At 49.2% G+C, this 20,217-nt stretch overlaps 1 protein-coding gene across 1 annotated transcript in view; it reads right to left on the minus strand.

Annotated features, from left to right (window-relative positions):
• Positions 1-20,217, minus strand: part of BCKDHA (branched chain keto acid dehydrogenase E1 subunit alpha) — a 205,588-nt gene that overhangs the window by 23,398 nt on the left and 161,973 nt on the right. The window contains exon 9 of the mRNA XM_085625275.1: positions 14,023-14,194. Coding sequence (XP_085481401.1) covers positions 14,023-14,194 — 172 coding nt within the window. The remainder of the gene's footprint in view (positions 1-14,022; positions 14,195-20,217) is intronic.

The raw sequence follows: 20,217 nt of genomic DNA on the forward strand, positions 1-20,217 counted from the left end.
GACCTGCAGGTATCGAAAGAGTTCACCGCCCTGCAGCTTAAACTCCGCCTGCAGCGCCTCGAATGTTTTGAATCCTCCCCTCGTCCAGAGATCTCCGACTGTACTGATGCCTATCATATCCCACCGCTCAAAGCCCTTAGAGGTCCATAGGGAGCCCAGCCTCTCAGTCGCATACAAAGGTGACGCCCGGGTCAAACGGTCCTTCCATCCCATAGCTGCATTTGCCGCGTGCCACACTCGCACCATGACACGCGTGGGTCCCGTCAAGCGGGGATCAGGCACTCGAGCATAGAGCGCTCGATTGTAGTCTCCACCAGGCAGTACCGTCTTATCCATTTCAAAGGCCGGATTTAAAGCAGGCCCATAAAGGCCGTGATTAATGGCAGCTAATTGGGAGGCCCAGTAATACCGCTTGATGTCTGGGAGGGCAATCCCTCCGTCATACCACGGGAGCGTCAACTTTGCCAGGGCTATACGTGGCCGCCCATCCCAGAACAGGCGGCGCTGCAAACCTTCCACCTCACGAAAGTAGCGCGCCGGGACCAAGTCCATGGTGTTCTGGAGAGCGTATAGAAAGCGCGGCAAGGACATCATCTTGAACAATGCCGCCCGGCCGAGTGGTGAAAGCGGCAAGCGCCGCCAGCGCGCAACGTCCTCCTTCAAACGCTGGAGGGGGGGAAGCAAATTCCGCTCGTAGCGAGCCACCGGGTCCAGAGTAATATAGATGCCCAAATATCGAAACCCCTGCGAAGCAATCTGGATCGGACAGCCCCGCGGGAGAACAGGCGCCTCCCCGGAAAGCACATAAACACAGGATTTAGCCCAGTTGATGACAAGACCTGAGTTACGGCCAAAGGAGCGCAAAACATCGACCAGGACGATCAGCGATTTGCGCGGGGAGGCGAGGTACAATAGGATGTCGTCCGCATAGAGGGACACGCGGTCCTCATACTCCGGGGTCCACCGGAGGCCACGGATAGAAGGGTGCCACCGCAGCCACTCCGCCAGGGGCTCCAAGGCCAGCGCAAACAGGAGCGGTGACAGGGGGCAACCCTGTCGTGTGCCCCGTCCCAGCGCGAAGGGGGCCGAGACACGACCATTTACCACCACCTGCGCCATTGGGTCCGCGTACAACAATTTGACCCAGCTGATGAAGCCCGGTCCAAATCCGAATTTCGCCAGCATCGCCCAGATGTAGGACCATTCGAGCGTGTCAAACGCCATGGTGGCGTCCAAGGACGCCAAGATGGCCGGCTCTCGCACAAATGGAACACGCGCGAGCACCCCGTGCAAGCGCCGAAGATTAAGGGCCGTGTTACGATGGGGAATAAATCCGGACTGGTCTTGGTGGACTAAATCGCCCACCACACCGACCAGCCGGTTGGCCAAAACCTTGGCGAGGATTTTCGGCTCCGCATTCAAAAGCGAGATCGGCCTATAGGAGGTAACCCGATCCCGTGGCCTCCCCTCCTTATGAATGACCACGATAGTAGCCAGACGCTGGTCAGGTGGGAGGGATCCCCGCGAGTGGGCCGCAAGGAACATGGCGCGGAGGTGGGGTGCCAGTACATCCGGTCGCAGCTTATACAATTCAATAGGTAGGCCGTTCGGGCCCATGGCCTTGCCAGAGGCGACCGAGCGTATGGCGAGAGCAATTTCGTCCGAGGTGGGGGCGGCATCCAACGAATCCCTGTCCTCCACTGAAAGGGAGGGCAGCGTAATATCACGCAACAGGGCACGAGAGTCCTCCTCCGAGCAGGGAGAGACCGGGGTATATACCTCGCGGAAATAATCCGCGAAGCAAGAGACAATGCCTTCCGGCTCAGTAACTCGTACACCATCCATACTCTCAATCAGAGGGACCACACGACTAGCTCTCTCCTTTTTGTCCAGCCACGCAATCAATTTACCAGCCTTGTCACCCACATCATACAGTCGCCCCTGTTGCTCTCTGCTAAGGCCCCTGGCCGCCTCCGTGACGAGGGCCCTATAGGCCGCCTGCTTAAGCTGTAAAACATGTAGCGCCGCGTCAGTCACCCCGCTCCCCAGGTCACCCTCCAGTTCGGTGATTTCGGCCTCCACCCGGGTCACCTCCTCCTGTGCACTCCTCCGGGCATGGGAAATGGAAGAGAGGGCCTCCCCTCTCAGAACCGTTTTGAAGGCTTCCCACAGGGAAATGGCCGACGAGACGGACCCCACATTCTCCTCAAAATACCTATGCACGGATTTAATCAAAGCGGCACGAATGGTGGGGTCTCGAAGATACCAAGCATTGATTGGAGCTACCCTGCCCTCCCCCCTCGGGAAAACTCCGAGATGTAACAGGAGCGGGGAGTGATCTGAGATACCCCGGGCCAGGTGTCGCACCTCTCCGACTCTCCCAGCATAGGCCGCGGGGACGAGGACATAGTCGAGCCGCGAGAGGCTACCATGGGCACCCGAGTGAAAGGTGTACTGCAACTGAGTAGGATGTTTTAAACGCCAGCAATCCACCAATCCTAGTGTGTCTAAAAAACCAGGCAGCCACGCCTGTGCCCGGGGGAGGTCCCTAGGGGGATGGCGGTCCATAGTCCCAGAAGCCACCGCATTGAAGTCCCCCCCGACCACCAGAAGTCCCTCCGGAAGGTCAAGAAGGAGACGTCCCAAGTCCGCGAAGGTGGTGGACTGTAACCCCGGTGGAACATACACAGAGACAAAACTGACCACCCTGCCCTCCATCCTCCCCACCACAACAGTGTAGCGTCCCCTCTCATCATGACGCACCTCGTCTATTTCTAGGGGGAGTGAGATCTTAACCATGATGCCCACCCCCCGCGAGCCCGATGTGAAGCCCGAGTGGGCCACCAAACGATAGCCGCGACGATTCATGGCACAAAAGGAGTTACCAATAAGATGTGTCTCCTGCAGAAAGACGACATCAGGCGAAATCCGCTTCAGATATTGCAGGACCACCCCTCGCTTAATCCTATCCCCCAGTCCGTTAACATTCCAGGACAGCAAAGTTAGGTCCCTACCCCCCATCACATACAGAAGCCATCATTTGTCCCCCAGAGAGCATCACAGAAACAACAATACAAGAAAGGGTTAGCCTTGCGGTAAAAACAATCCACACCCCACCCCAACCCACCCGTCCCAACAAAACTCCCCCCACCCTGCACCCCTGCATGAGCCCAAACAGCCCCCCCAAAGTGCAGTGTGCCTGTCGCCCCATAGAGAAAAACTAACTAGTCCCCCCAGAGGAGGAGGGAGATCCCCCAAGAGACCCCACACGACCCCCACAAGAGGGGAACTCACCCTAACAGTCATTGGTGACAATATCGAAGTCCAGAGCAAAGGCTAACTCAAGTCCTGATCCAGCGGACCCTCCCCACCCGCCGCACCCCCCCCACTCCCCCTGTCCCGGTCTCCGGCCAGGGTGTCGAGCCAGTCTCCAGCCGCCTCGGGGCGGTCAAAAAAGTGCGTACGGCCATCCACCTCCACTCGCAGTTTAGCCGGAAAAAGCATTGCGTATTTAAGATTCAGATCCCGTAGGCGACGTTTGACTCCGAGAAAACTGAGTCTCTGTTTCTGGACTGTCTGGGTGAAATCAGGATAGAAGTTGATATCCATGTTGTCCAGTTTAACCGGACCTTGTTGTCTGGAAGCCTGGAGGATAGCGTCTCTGTCTCGGAAGTTGAATATCCGGGCGATGAGAGGCCTCGGAGGGGCACCAACCTTAGGCCTACCCCCGGGGACCCTGTGGGCACGTTCCACCGCGAAAAATTTGCTCAGCCCCCGGGGCTGGAGATAGGTGAGAACCAAGTCCTCCACAAACAGATCCGCTGCCTCTGCCTCGCGTCCCTCCGGCACCCCGATAATGCGGACGTTGTTCCTCCGGGCCCGACCCTCAAAATCCTCCAGCCGACGAGTCGTCAGGGCGCTCGCCTGGCCAAGCCTGCGCACCTCCTGTTGGAGGGCAGCCACATCCGCTGTGAGGCCCACGGTAGTGTGGGACAAAGAATCGACCCTGTCGTTGGTTTTAGACAAGTCCGCCCTGACAAGGCCCACGTCCACAAGGACCGAGTCAATCTTGTGGGCCAGGGTGTCGAAACGCTGGTCCACCGAGGCCTTCATCTCAGTAATGGCGCCCATGATGTCTCGGAGGGTCGGGTCCGCGGGCAGAGCAGGAGCATCAGTCGGGCCCGACTGGGACCCGTGCTGCGCATCTGGCGATCCCTTCTGGAGGGTATAGCGGTCCATACTGTTGGTCTGAGGAGCTACGCCACGGCGGGTCGATTTTACCTTGACCCGGTCGCCATCTTGTTTGGTGGCCATGGTGGCGATCCCCAGATCACGCCAATCTCGTCAGAAAGGGGGAGAAAAAGGCCAGCAATCCAGTTCCAGAGCTCCGGGGGGGGGGGGGGGCGATCACCACTGCGTGAGCAGGCCAACAGGGCACCCCAACAGAGCCACACCACCGCTCACCGCCCCGCTACCCTACCTCGCCCGATAGCAAGGAGAGCGCGAAAGCGAAAGTGAAAGTGCGGGGCACGCAAGTCGCCCGGCCATGCCCGCCGCTGTTGTTCACTTTGGTGTCGGATCGCCCCACAACTCCAGTGCGGGGGGCCCGAGCGGAGAAGGCCGCAAACCTCAATCGACGCTCCTGTCGGTGTCCAAGGTCCGATTTAGGAACGGAAAACAGGTGTCACCTCAGCTCGGGGTCACCCACACATTCCCTTCGTCTAGGGCAGGATTAAATCAGGATTCATGCAGGAGGTCGCGGAGGTCCTCGGGAGCCTCGCACCTACGCGGCCATCTTGGTTGCGCGCTAGGCTCCTCCTTGCTTGTTTTATTTTAGAATCAACAATTGGAATTAAAATATACTTTCTCAGAATGAGATGCTTTATATAAATACTTTTGCAATATGCAATTGACTTTTGTAAACAGTTACAATTGGTTGCAATAGGCAACACTAGTTTAAACACAATAATGCTTTGAGTTCAATGGAAGTTACATGTTATTTGCCACAGATTACTTTTGGAATTCCAGGACTGGATCCTAGATTCAGTCCTGGGTCAGTACTTGGAACCAAGTGATAAAAGTAGACTTAATTACTGTGATGATTTTTAGACAATATTTTGCTATTTTAAAAGTTGACACTTAGAAAATATTTCATAGAAAACAGTCAATGATTGCCTATGGCAGAAAATTCAAGTTACAGGTATAGTATGTTCTCGTTACTTTTGTAATCCAGTACTGGGTACCTAGACTCAGTACTGGGACCTTTATCCAAAACAGGTAAGTAATTACGTTTTCAGATATTACACGATTTATAAAGAATATTTAAAGATTGCAGAAATTGACACTTAGAAGAAATATCACAGAAAAACAGTCAATGATTTCCTATGGGAGAAAATTGGGTTACTGGTAAGTACAGTTGTAAGTATTTTTCAGAGTCAGTGCTGGGCACCAAGATCCAGCACTGCGAGCTCACCTAAGAGCAGGTGAGTATTTTCGTTTTCGTTACTCGGCTGATTTTTGGTGAATATTTTAAGATTTGAAAAGTCCACACTTAGAAGAAATTTCAGGAAAAAGCCAGTCAATGTTACCCTATGAAGAAAATAGAGTTATCGGTTTATAGATAAGTACTCGACTGGCAGAGTTGAGGTTCTAGGCATAGACTCAGGGGTCCCCCAGGGTCAGGTAGGTACAGTTGGTTCACCCTCAGCGACTCTAGGGCGGCCAGGTGCAGAGAGAGTTAGGCCCAATCAGGGCTCGACAAATCCACTCGCCCGCTCGCATTTGCGAGGGAGAATTGATGAGGACGAGCTATTTTTAGGTACTACTTGCCCTTTCTGGCGAGTAGGAATACAAACTAACTTTTGTCCTCTGTCTTTAAAAACGGAGCAAAAGTGACAAGATAACAAGATTTAAAGGCATTTTTATTTCTCACAAAGGGAATGAGCAATAAAGATGCCTTTAAATCTTGTTATCTAGTCACTTTTGCTCCGTTTTCAGAGACGGAGGTCAAGTAGGTTGCAGTGAGGTCGAGGGGTTTTTCCAAGGGACTAGACCTGCAGGACTAGTACCCTTTTTCGGATTTTTCGAGCCCTGCCAATGTTATCATATGAGGGATAGGGGGCCTTGGTTGGTGGCTGCTGACTAGCAAGCCACGCGGCTGTGGGAGCTGGGCTCCTGGTCACTTGCTCAGGGCAAGTGAGGAAGTAGGTAGGTGTAGAGGTTGCCCTGCCAGGGCCACTCGGGCGGCTGGGTGCAGGGTGCTTTTGAGCCTTCGGGCGCTCAATTGGTTTCAATGGGAAATCTCCAGTTCAGAAAAAGACTGCAAGCTCGGGGACGAGGATTCTTCAGGTGCCACCACCACTTCGAGAGGTAAGTTGGGTAGTTGGAGGATAGGTAGGTACCCTGGGATTGGGCACAGGGGGCTGCAGGGCGCCGCGTGCAGGGGTGCCTTTTGGTGTCGGGAAATCTTACCTCTGTTGATCGCGGTAGGGGGAGCACCTTGTTCTGAGGCTGCAGGCTTCTTCAGGAGTGTCGAGGGAGGTCCTTGGGTGCCGGACTCGGGGTCACAGTTGCCGTGGGGTCGTCCTCGTGGTCTTTGTTCACTCTAGCCCTGGCCAGGCTTGGCTGGTGCAGTGTGTGCTGGGTGTGCGGTTCTGGGCTGCTGCCAGGGATTAGAAGTAGGTTTTGAGTAGAGCCTCTACTCATGGGAGTCCCAGGGGCTTAGAGCCAAAAGGTAGCCAGGTCCTCCGGGGTTTGTGAGGTTGCTGGCCACAAGAGATGCCGGGTTGGAGCAGGTTCGACGGTCGACAGGCCGGTAGGGCTGGGGCTAAAGCAGTTGGTGTCTTCCTCTTCTTAGCAGCTGCAGGGCAGGTCTTCTTTCTTCTTGCTCTTCTTTTTGTATTTTGGAATCTGGGGAAGGAAGGTTCAGGGTGCCCCTAAATACTAGATTTAGGGGCGTTACTGGTAGGTGAAGGGCAGGGGCCAATGTGTCTCTGTCCTGGGGGTGGGTACACCCCCTATCCTGCCTCTCTCCTGTGGAGTGGGGCAGGAGCCTAGTCCTGATTGGGCAGGGCTTCCCATCTTCAAGATGGCGAGAGCCCGGAGATGTGCTTCACCTCGCCTCCCCCACCTGAGGGGTGGGGTTGGCAGGCTGGCACATCCCCTGTCCTTATTTAGGGTTTCCGGCCAAGCTTCCCGCCAGAGTGGGGGTTTGCAGTGGCCTGGGAAAGCTCATAGAGGCGGCATGCCTTTGAAGCTTCCCCCTGCCCATCCTGGGGGAGGAGATTTAGCACCACACCCAGGATGTGCATTGTTGCAGACCCAGGAGAGCAGGGGCTCTCCTACCCAGGGGTCCAGCAACATGTCTGCTGTGTGGCAGCCTAGGCAGCCTCAGAACAGATGTAGATTGTAGGTTTAGGTTTCAGGGGGCCTCTCTAAGATGCCCTCTATGGTGCTTGGTACATTAAATCCCACACTGGCATCAGTGTGGGTTTAATGTGCTGAGCAGTTTGATACCAAACTTCTCAGTCTTCAGTGCTGCCATTATGGTGTTGTGGAGTTCGTGTTTGACAAGCTCCCAGCACCATATACTCTTAGATGGCAGCACTGCACTTACAGGACCCAGGAATGGACCTGAGTACTGTAGGGGCACAGGGCTCCTGCCTCTGTGCCCACACCACTGACATAGGGCACCCAGCTAGAGGGGTGGCTGATGTATGCCAGGGCAGTGTAGGTTGTGGGCATGGCACACAGGGATGTGTGCCATGTCGACTCTGTTTTGTCTTGTATCCAGACACTCAGCCTGCAGTTTGTGTGTGTTAGGGTACAGGGCCTCTAAAGGTGGCACAATGAGTGCTGCAGCCCTTAGAGGCCTTCCCTGGTCACAAGTGTGAGAAGTTGGCCTGGCATATGCTGGTCACTAGTTATAGTGGCCACCTTGCACCAGTCCAATTCGACTCTTATGGTAGATAGGTTTAAGACAACCTTTTAAAGAAAGCTATCCTAGTGGTAGCTGTGGAGAGCAGCCTTCAGGCTAAGTCTCTGAGGAATGTAAAGCAGCTTGTTTTACCTTATAATCTCTTGAATTACCAAATGAAAAGGACACCACACAGGTATATATATATCAAATATATATGTATTTATTTCTAGGCACACTCTACTAATCTCTTTATGAGATTAGAAGCCAGGTAAACATTTAAATGTCAACAGTTCTCAATAAATTAAGCACAAATATGGCTGGAGCCCTAGGGGTGTACCAGACCATATACAAAAAAAATGGGTTAACAAAGTCGAGTTGCAAAATGACAAAGCCTAGGGCCTTGGGAATCGCTGGTGCTTCACTACTGCAGTGTTAGCAGGTAAGTAACAAGCCCACGGGAGACGCGTGCAGTGTCTAAACACAGCCACGGGTTTCCTATAGGTTACAATGGAGCAAGTCGCGGTTTGTATTTTAAAGTTTTAGGGCACTTCGAAGAAGTCAACAAGCAAGCCACTTACAAGGTAAGTATTTCGAGGGCCAACACACACTTGGGCACCGGAGTGCACGAGTTACCTCACCCAGGGAAGCCGGGTGCATAGGTGTCTTTTGGTGTCGGGTCGCAATGCTGTTTTCAATTGAGACCAATGAAGACTTGCTGCTTGAGACGACTGAAGAGGTGTCCGTTGTAATCCGAAAGTGGATTGAAGATGAAGAGGACCTGAAAATTGAAGGGACAGTGTTCAAAGTCACTTGCCAGTGACCGGTGGCCAGCGAGATGGATGACCACAGATGTTGCGTCGCTTCAGGTCGTCGATGGTGTTTTGTCTCTTCACTCACGAGGTCCAGGAGCGATCGACGATGACCAGCAGCTGGATTCGGAGTGTCCCACGACGTCTGCAGCTGATGACGGTGTCGGCAACCGGATTGGAGCCAACAAGCCTTGGCAACTGCAAGTCTCGTGTGGACTGAAGATAGTCGGTGATGCAGACCAGCAAGGTCTGATGGACTTACCCAGCGAGGTTAAGTGAGGGCAGGCCTGGAGCAACCAGGAGAGCCCTTTGAATCGTTGGGAAAGTCTTCGGGGGACCCACTAGCCAACGGGCAAGTGATCGCGAAGACGCCGCCACAGGAAAAGTTTCACAGGAGCCCACGGTCACTCGGGACGGGGTAGGCCGCTGATTTTTGGAACAAGACCTGCTGCCGACTTGGGCCACAAATGGTCCAAAGCACAAGTTCGTAGAACGTTGTTTAGGGTTTGCACTCGAAATCAGTGCACGGTTCCCAGGTATTGCAGTTCCTCGTCACTCGTGGGGTCTAGATGCCACAGCTTCGCTGGAGACTCAAAATGGCCGTCGAGAGGTCAGGAAATCCACTTCTGGGGCCGCAGGGACTTCGGACTCCGGCGGGAGCGGTGAAGTTTGCAACCGTTGATTGAGGTTATTGGTGCCTGCCAAGCAGGGGAGTCACTCCTTGACTCCAAGGGAGATTCTTCAGTCTTCCAAAGGTAGTGGAACGTCGAGAGGCCAGGATTCTTCTTTGTAGAGCGTCGTCCAGGGTAATCTGAATTGCATTGGCAATGCTTGCTATCTTATAGTGAAGATAGGGGAGGGACTAGCTCTATGACCACTCCTCTAGGAGGGTCAGGGTAGTGGGTGGTTACACCCACTTTCCTTTGTCCAGTTTCATGCCAGAGCAGGGGCAGGTAGCCCCAGAACCGGTTTGAGCTGGCATATGCACAGACGAACCTACTGCTCCCCCAGTGCAGGACTTCAAAGCACTCTAAGAGTGCACCCACCCGGCTCCAATAAACTAAATCCTGTCTGGGAGGCGGTGACACCTCCCTGTGACAGGATGCCTTTTGTTGGGCTCCCTCTACTGCGAGTTTCAGTCAGCAGCAGGAGGGCAGCACAGTGTCTGTGCTGGTGGCATCCATTTTGTGATGCCAGGGCTCTTGGAAACTTCTACCGTTTAGTACAGTGGGTACATGTCATCTCTAGAAGGGTGGGATCATACTCCCACACCAGTTACTGGTGTGGGGGTATAATTCCAAGTTGTTTGACACCAAACACGACATGTTTTGATGCAGTCATTCCAAAGTTAGCATTTACCTCAAGGTTATAATGCACTTAAGAGTATATGGTTTAACCGCATCCACAAACAGCAGGAGAGAATAGACTCTGCTAGCTGCAGAGGGGTCCTGCTCATGCCGAAGCACCCCCTCACATAGTAAACCAAGCACCCTGCCCTCAGGATTGTTAGGGCCTGCAAGAGGGGTGGCTGATAGGTTTATATGTGTGTGTAAGGTGAGATATAGGAACCTATACTTCAGTGAGGAATGCTAACACTACCTCACACATGCTGCAGTAGCAGGCCTGTGGTGTCAGATTGAGAATGCTTCCCAGGGGTGGCATAATATATGCTGCAGCCCCTGGTAGGCCTGTGAAGTACCAATGCCCTTGGTACCTAAGGTACCATATACTAGGGGCTCATAAGGTACCACAGTATCCAATCACTAGTGCATCTAATATGCACACCAAGTTGTTTAGAGAGATCAGTGAGACTGGGGCCCTGATTAGTAGGGACCCAGCCAGACTATAGCCAGAAACCAGTGTATACATCAGAAAAAAAGTGGGGGTAACATAAGTGCAGATCCTACTCTCCTACAACAAGGCCCTGGGTACCTAGGGTACCATTTACCAGGGGCTGACATGTGGCCAGGGTTTGCCAATTTGGGTTTTGGCTGTTAGGCAGTTTTTAGGGAAGGAACACAGGCCCTGGGCACCTGATTGGCAGGAGCCCAGGGCACAACAAGGAAAAGTGCATCCGCTATTAGGCAAAAAAAAAGGGGGGGTTACTGCAACAGAAACCCACTTTCTTACACCTCTTTGATCTGGCCAAGAATTTTTGGGAATACTGCCTCGAGCACCATGTGTCGGTGATGGCGGAACACCTTCCTGGATCGGCCAGACAGGTGGCGGATTGGCACTTCCCCCACCTTCGAGATTCAAGTCACGGGAAGTTATTCCTGGTGGTCTTTCAGGGTCTCTCATGACTCTGAGGGCCGTTTACCAATGACCTATTTGCGTCCTGCCTGGACCATCAGCTTCCCCAGTACTTCAGTTGGAGACCGGATCCGGGAGCAGAAGCGACCGATGTGTTCCTACAGAATTGGTCCCTGGAGCAGGGATATGCGTTTCCCCTGTACGCAATGATCATGCGACTGACAGCTCAGGTACGCAGACAGAATGTGGATGTGGTGCTGATCACACCGATATGGAAGTCGCAAGCATGGTTTCCAGTTCTAATGTAACTTTCTTGGGCTTCTCCGACCCGCCTACCCCAGTTGCCGCGTCTTCTGAGCGATTCAGCAGGGAACCGTCTTCACCTGGTGACAAACTGCAACCTTTGGGTGATGGCCTGGAAGATTACAGGGCGAGATGGCAGGTTCCAGCCTATTGAGACATGCTGCAGACCGCCTCTCTCGAGCCTGGGCTGACAGCACCGTCAAGAGATATCACTCGGCCTGGTCTCGATGTGTGGGATGGTGTCTGCAGCAGAGTCTGGATCCCGTGAGAACCGACACTGTGCACATCCTGGCCTCTTTAGCATGCGAGGGAATGGACTACAGATCAGTAAATACTTTCAGATACGCGATCTCCGTAGGCCATGGAGTGATTGGCGGCTCCCTGGTGGGGGAACACCCACTGGACAGGAAACTGCTCCTGGGCGTTAGGTTATCTTTGCCCCCAGAGCCTAGGTTTTCCACCCTCTGGGACTTGAATGAAGTTCACAGCCTCTTGTCTTCGTGGCCAAGCAATCCACACCTTTCAAGGAAACAGTTATCAGCCAAACTAGCCATTCTATTGTGCTTGATTTCATGCAGGAGGGTGTCAGATGTTAGAGCCCTTGATATTACAGGGAGGTCCTTTTCTACGGATGGAGTAACCTTCCATGTTTCAAGATGGACTAAGACTCAGTTCTGGGTGATTTCCTATCCAGCCTTCCCAGAGGTCTCCAAGCTGTGCGTGGTGCGGTGCATCAAAGCCTATGAAGCGATGATGGTGGAGCTACGCCTCACAGGAAGAAGCAGCTGTTGATTGCTTTAAAGAAGCCTTTCCGGGCAATCTCCTGATTGACTATCGAAAGATAGGTGAGGAGGATCATGCAGGAGGCAGGCATTGACACTAAGGTCTTTTGTGCACATTCCGTTCGTAGAGCGATGGCCTCCAAAGCTTTTACATTGGGTGCCCGCTTGGATGATATTCTAAATGAAGCGGACTGGTCCTCGGATTCGACCTTTAATTGGTTTTATTTCAAATCAGTCTCCACCATTGCGGCCCTGGTGGTGGACATGTTTTGAATTAGCATAATCCTCACCTCCGGGTGCTGACATAGAATGAAATATTTCCTAGCTATCATACGGAAAGTTCCAATTCTATTAAGGACTTGGAGGCGAGGATTGGCCCACCTTCTCATGACTGATAACTGACCAGGGTTATGGAACCCATGTATGCGAGTAAGTAAAGCGTTTCCTGGTTTGTTTGCAGTAGATGCCATACCTCATGCAATGACACAGATTATATTGTATGTTATTGGCACTTGTCATAGCAGAGAGTGGTTTCCCGGGTTAATCAGTGCTCTTGGAATTGCAGGAACAGACTCTTACAAACAGGAGTGAGCAACTTCCACGGGAAGATTGTTCGTGGAAGAAAGAGGGTAACTGACAGGGGATTAGGAGGATTATACTCTTTGCTGACACCTGATTGGATGTGGACTGTTTCTCTTTTGTGACTTCATTATTTCCCAGGGGTTATGCAAAATGAAGTTTGTTCTTTTGTTAATGTTAAACTGGCATGGCTGCTGAGCAATAGAATGAAGAAAGATGAGCATAATCATCGCCTCTGAGTCCATAATAGAATTGAAACTTTCCGTTACGATAGCTAGGAAACTTTTCATTCCACACAGATCACATCAAGTAACGTGGATAGGTTTTTTTGTGTTTTCACCTAGATCATAAATGTGGAAAAGGGACTTGATGGAATTTACTCCACTTTCATACCTGAGCAACAGGTGTACTGCACTTTTGTAGTTCAGCCGTGTTTGTGTCACTAAGATACTTCTTTGTCAACAGAGGGTTCAGCATCATGGCTGTCAGCAATATTGCAGTGTCCAACAAATACAGATGATATTTGAGAGTCGACCTGAGCCATGCCAGTATTGTAAGATGTGCTCCAAAAAATATGAAATGCAATATTTTCATAATATTTATGACTATAAGACACTTTTATAAAACCCTAAAAATTAGACAGTATTTCCTGTATGTATGCAGCTGGTGCAGGTGCAGTATGCACAACAATCTATAAAGCCTGCTCGCACTGAAAAACTCCACTTTCACTCCACACTATGAAATGTGACTTAGCAAATGAAACTCTTTTAGATATATGGTGTAGCCATTGGACTAGTGAAATAGCACTTCTTATATAGGGGTTGGTTGGCAGAGACCAGGTTGGTGCATTCAGAGGCTTAAAAACAAAAGTATATTTAATTGATTTAACGTGAAGCCTCTGCTGCATACAGCAACTAAGAAGGAAAATGTTACTTGGGGCAGTCAAAACCGTCACCCTTCCACCAATGTTTTAGGGTGTTGTCCTATTCCTTCTCTTCTGGTCCTGGATCCCAAAGTTTGATGAGCCCAAATCATCAATTGCACGCTTAGGTTTGTCTCCTTAGGCCCCAATGATGAAGCAGCCCATACTGCAATGTTAGTTTTAAACTGGCAGGACAGTAAAACTGCTATGCAAATCTCAAAGTTAGTCAATTTTAGCAAGTCACCACTTAATAGCATACCTGGATAAGCAAAGCTAACCATTTCTATTCTTATTTAAACATGTTATGTTTCCTGCAAATAAACGAGACACTGTAAAATGTTTCCTGAAAAGATGGAAACAGACTACTGCATTGCGTCATCGGTATAGAAAGGAAATCAGAGAGTGATTCCTGTGAGGGAATATTACTTGTGACAAATTACAGGAGGGTGAGCTTACCATTTTCCTGGATTTTTTCCTCCAGGTCTTCTCTTGGTCCTCGTCCCACCAGCCCCGGTTGAGCATGTAGAATCGGATGCGGCCGATCGGGTGGTCTTGCTTATCCCAATAGTTGACCTCATCCACAGAGCGGTAGGCGGAGCTGTCATCACTTGTGCTATGGTGTCCAATTCTTTACAAGACAAAATATACATACATGCACATAAACCAAATTTTTTTCCCAAACACAGATTCTTTGAATGCATTTTTATGAATATACCACATACCAGGGAAAAGGTGGCTTGATATAATGGACTTAGAGATATTGAAGATTTTCATCAACGTGATGGGCCTGCTCAAGTGATGGGCCTTCTCAATAGCTAGGACCAGTTGAGCTAACCTGGCACTGAAACGTTTAAAAGGATGCTCACGATTTATTGTCTTTTACACTATAGTAGAATACAGGAATGCAATTGGTGGATATGCTCTCAGATCTGCACATCTATGTGTCAGTATATATTATATTGGAACATTCAATTTGTAACATGTCAAGGTACAAGGGTACTCTCGGGCCATCGTATTACACACCCACCTTAGGTAATCTGCTAGATCTGCATCCGCAGTCTAGACCACAATATAAAACAAATGCACCGAAGCGAACCAAATCACTGTTACTTTTATCCTCAAAAAGTTATGAAGTCCAAAACAACACATCCAGTTGATAGACTTCTATTTGCAACTTTCCAAAAAATGAATCATAGTTGTGGACATTTTGAGATCAATTAAGTTTATTCCATTATAGACAAAACAAAGGCAGCCGAAGCGCGTTTCGTCCTCTTGGACTTTCTCAAGGCTTATCTCAAGATTCAGAGATGAACATTCCTTTCTGGTCTAATAAAAATCAAGACTCATAGCATGAAAGAAGTATGAGTTCTATTTCCTTTTTAAATACTTGTATATCTGCCGACATGAATTTAGTAATACCACACCATAAGTAACAATCTTGAAGTCATGGCAAAGAAAATTTGGCAGTTAATCAGTCCCAGTTAGTCCGTTACAGACGGTTTCTTTATGTGCCAAGGACGCAACGTTGTAATGTTGTGGAGGCGCTTGAACCATGTTAAGTTAGCGTATTTGGCTCCCTGGAGCAGAGCATTCGCCGTGACTCCAAGAATGTACTTATGGTGTGTTCATCTTTGAATCTTGAGATAAGCCTTGAGAAAGTCCAGGAGGACGAAACGTGCGTCGGCTGCCTTTGTTTTGTCTATATTGGAATAAATGTAATTCATCCACAACTATGATTCACTTTTTGGAAAGTTGCAAATAGAAATCTATCAACTGGATGTGTTCTTTTGGATTTCATGCCTCTGATGTTAAGAGTAACAGTGATTTGGTGTGCATCGGTGCATTTGTTTTACACTATATTAGAATGTTGACTTGTTCCAGTTCAATGTGCATAGTAGAATTAGTCCCATAGAGAAACCGTGTTGATGTTTCAGTAGCTTAAATTTAAATGTAAATGTCAAGGTACTTATAGAGCGCACTGTCACCAGACGGCCACCTTGCGGTGTCGCCTTTTAGCGGTTTCCTAGCGCTGATACTCATACCGCTGTGGAACCCCTCCTGGCTTTCCCTGTGAAGTGTCCACTCCTGGGCACCCCCAGGGTGAAGCCAGGCATCCTTAGCGCTGTTGGGGCCGGTGTGGAGGCTAAGCAAGCTATTGCCCAGAGTTGCAGCGTGTGGCCCGTGATTAGAATAGGCACCGAGGCGAGAATAGACAGGTCAGAGGAAATTGAGCCCGAGCCCCGCCGAGGCGGGAATCGAACCCTGGTCCCTGGCCAGAACTCTGCTTCAGGGTCTGCCGCTCTAACCATTGAGCCACACTCCTCCACAAGTAAAACTTGTGTGGAGGAATAAACATTAAGAATATGGAAGACAAAACGTACTCCTATTTCCACGTCTGGGCTGTCAAATGAGAATTAATATGAACATATGCTATCTGAACAATTGCTTATTTGCGGAATGCTCCCTTTTATATATTATTCCTTGCAATGAGCAACACTGCAGTTTAGAGGCAACACCTACGTCGGTTCTACTTGACAACTAAGTGGTAAAGGATGGGGGCACCGTGTACAGTTTCCCCACTTTAGCTAAAATTCGAGAGTATATTCATCTGAGACAGCACTGAAGCCCTTAGCATTTATAAAACTGCTTTATCCCCAACGAGGTATTGCATTTGCTCCCTGATCCGACATAAGCATGTTGCATCCCTTTAGAGGGGTGCTTCCTTGCTCCAGAATTCTTACTCTGCCCTGGACTATGACATTATTCTGTGCTTTTGCTTGGGACAGTTGTAACAACAAAGTAATGGCATATCGAGCAGTTCTCGACCATGAGCCTATTGGCTTATCCAATGATTTTTTTATATTTTTCTTCAAACAAATTTGAACATGCATTCATAGATTCCATCAATGGATGCACACGTATCCACGGGTCTTGTGAAATGGCAGGAAAAGAGAAGCATGCAGGCGATTTGGCACCATTGAATCCGCTTAAGTGATTAAACACAGAATGATCGGCTCTTCCATCAGAGAAGAAGAGTTGAGAGTACAATCTAGTCTTTGCTTTGACAGACAGAAAAAAAGTAATTGAGACCCATCACGACAAACAATGCCTTTACTCCAATCAAGGGTTTAAGGTTGTTTGGGAATTTACAGAAAAACAGCTTCAAATGGGGCGTCTGCTAGGGCAGTGCTCGAAGGTGATTTGGCAGCCTTGAATGGTCTGAAGTGATTAGAAGTTGGAACGATCAGCCTAGCACTCAAAGCAGAGGAATTTGTATAGTACATGCTTGTCTTTGCCCTGACAGCCAGAGCAGAAGTGATTGAGATTTCTTAAGTCAAAGTAATGCCTTTATTCCAGGCAAGGAATCCATCTCGTTTGGTAATTTACAGAAGTGCATTTTCAACTTCCGCACCTGTTATGTTCATATTTGTAACTGATTCCCATTGAGATTTAATTTGTGAGAAATGTGCATCTGTTTGAAAAGAAAAATGTATATATATATATTTAAAGGAAGAATCCACAACGGCAGCAGCGGTGCAACTGCTCTTGAGAAATGCAACTATGACATTATTCTAAGCTTTTGTTTGGAAGGATTGAAACATAAAACATTGGCAAAGCCAGTAGGTCTCAGCCATAAATCCTACTGGTTTAGCAAATGCTTTAAAAAAAAAAAATACTTTTCTGGAAAAAAACACATAGGTGCATGCATCTGTGGCAGCCATCTTTGAATGGGATTTGTTCAAATAAAGTTCATAAGAGATGCCTAATGCACATGCAACCTTCCGGAAATGGTTACAAAATATTTTAAGTGGGTGTTCTTGTGGATAGCACAGTGGGTAGGAAACAAATGCTTCAAGGGTATACAGGTATCGCATTCTAGGTTGCGGTTGTGTAAACGGTTGAGGGGAAAGAGAAGGTCATGGCGGAGGATGGGGAGCAGTCAGAGAAGGACAAAAACAGACACTTTCATGCACTCAAATGTAAGGTCTGATGTCATCAGTGTAAGAATACCCAAAGCAATCATAACACTGTGACCCTCCCAGCAGCATTTCAATCTCAAACAAAAGAAAAGGCTGGAAAACCATCAAATCAACAAAGTAAAACGTAGAACAAAGTCATCTATCATGAGCAACTAGCGGGCCCAAGCCCACTCTTAAAATATGTTAGGTACTGGAAGCAATAGTTCTCCAACAGACAGATAAAGTGGTCTGTAGCAGAGACCTAAAAAATGCATTCATCAGATGCCATGCCCCTCATTGTGCAAATCAGTTCCTTGTGGCTCACTGACCGAGGAGAGATCAACAAGGACTGCTGACAGGCAGATGCATGGCCACTCTCAAAACTGATAGCTTGTAGGCTGTTAAAGGCTTGTAGGCCTCAAAGCAGTAGTGCAGAAATGTACAGAATTAAATAAATGTTAAATATTGAAAGACAATTGGGCTAACAGATCCCTGCAGGAAAAATACACATGAGAAAAGTCAGACCATTGGAATCTGCCCAAGTATTAGAATGGATGACTCTGCAACTGGAACAGGACAGACAAACAGCGGTGATCTACTTAGAAATAATACAAACCTTTGCTATTTCTCACATACTATTAATTGGGAATGTCGCTAACAAAACAAGAGGAGTGCTGACATTTTTCAACCACTCACCCATAGTCATTGATCTGGATTTAATCTATTGTTCTTTTGCTCACTATGCCAACCCAGCCTTAGGAAAATCAGCCTTGACCCTGTTCCTCATGGGAACAGTCAAGCCTGAACTGCCAGGCCAGGTCAACCCTGGACCGGAAACAAGCATCCAGGGACCGGTTTTGGTGTATTACCCCCTCATCAGCCAGGCTTGCTTGAATCCAGTGCAAAAAGAACTATTGATGGACAGAATGCAGAACAATGTCATACATTCACCCCAGTGCAGAGATCTGGGCCTAAATCCATTGTTTTTTTGCTCACCATGTCATTACAGTTTAGACCCAGCCATATGCAAATCAGTCTTGACCCTGTGCCCAATAGCAACAGTCCAGCCCTAACTGCCAGGCCAGGTCCTCCCTGGACTGGAAACAAGCATCCTAGGACCGTTTCGGGGTTTAACCCCTCTTCAGCCAGGATAGCTTGATCCCAGTGGCCTGGAGAGCACGGGACTCACGTCTGAGCATACCCGTTCCACTCGGGGTGACAAATGCAAAAAGAACTATTGATGGACAGAATGCAGAACAATGTCATACATTCACCCCAGTGCAGAGATCTGGGCCTAAGTCCATCTTTTTTTGCTCACCATGCCATTTCAGTTTGGACCCAGCCATATGCAAATCTCTTGACTGGGGGAGAATGTTTTGATTTGTTCTGCATTCCGTCCATCAATTGTGTGTCTTTTGCTTTCTAATCCTAAGTGCGCTGGGTATGCCTAGACGTAGGTCCCTGGCTCACTGTGCCACTGGATTCAAGCTATCCTGGCTGAAGAGGGGTGAAACCCCGAAACCGGTCCTAGGATGCTTGTTTCCGGTCCAGGGAGGACCTGGCTTGGCAGTTCGGGCTGGACTGTTCCCATGAGGCACAGGGTCAAGACTGATTTGCATATGGCCAGGTCTAAACTGGGGTGGCATGGTGAGCAAAAGAATGATGGATTTAACCCAGATCTCTTGACTGGGGGAGAATGTTTTGATTTGTTCTGCATTCCGTCCATCAATTGTGTGTCTTTTGCTTGAATCCAGTGGCACTGTGAACAAGGGACCCACATCTGGGCATACCTTTGGCCTCTTAGGACGAACATAGCAAACACAAGATGATGGACGGAGTGCTGAAACTTTTCAACCACTCACCCCGTCCTAGATCTGGGTTTAGTCTATCGTTCTTCTGCTCACTATGCCTCCTGTGACCGGTTTCGGTCCAAGGTTGCTCGCTGTGCCACTGGATTCAAGGTTGCCTAGCTGATGAGGGGTGAACCACCAAAACCAATCCCAGGATGCTTGTTACCGGTCCAGGGAGGACGTGGCCTGGCAGTTTGGGCTGGACTGTTCCCATGTGGAACAGGTTCAAGACTGAATTGCATATGGTTGGACCCAAACTGGGGTGGCATAGTGAGCAAAAGAAAAATGGATTAAACCCAGATCTGCAACTGGGAGTGAGTGGTTGAAAAGTTTCAGCACTCCTTCCATCATCTTTTTGTGTTTGCTATTAATGGGGAACAGTCTTGGTAAAGTGAGTACGGACTGGCAAAATGGGTAAGAACTTGCAGAGTGATGGGAAGCAGAGAGTAATGATTAATGGAGTAAGTTTTGGGGCAATTTGTTCATCATCTGCGAACAGGCATTTCATCTTTATTGGCTACTTTGAAAATCACTTATGAATGGGTAGAAAACCAGTGGACGGAGTACCAGTCCTTGCGGCACCTTTTGCCACCTATACATTTTCAAGTTCCTAATGTATTACTGCTGCAGTTTCTGGTTCGTGGCCAGTATACAGAAGGCATGGTAACCCAGGTAGAGATGGCTTCTTATATTTGTGATCATACTTGCACTTGGGCTTTAACTACGCTGGAATAATCAGAGCAATTTTGGTAATCTTGTGTTACTCTTGTGATTCAAGATTACAGAAGATTACTCGATTATGCCTGTTCACAATAATTCAGAGTAATTTGGAGCAAAATGCA

The sequence above is a fragment of the Triturus cristatus genome, chromosome 9, assembly GCF_964204655.1.
Source record: "Triturus cristatus chromosome 9, aTriCri1.1, whole genome shotgun sequence".
Classification (NCBI taxonomy): Eukaryota; Metazoa; Chordata; class Amphibia; order Caudata; family Salamandridae; genus Triturus; species Triturus cristatus.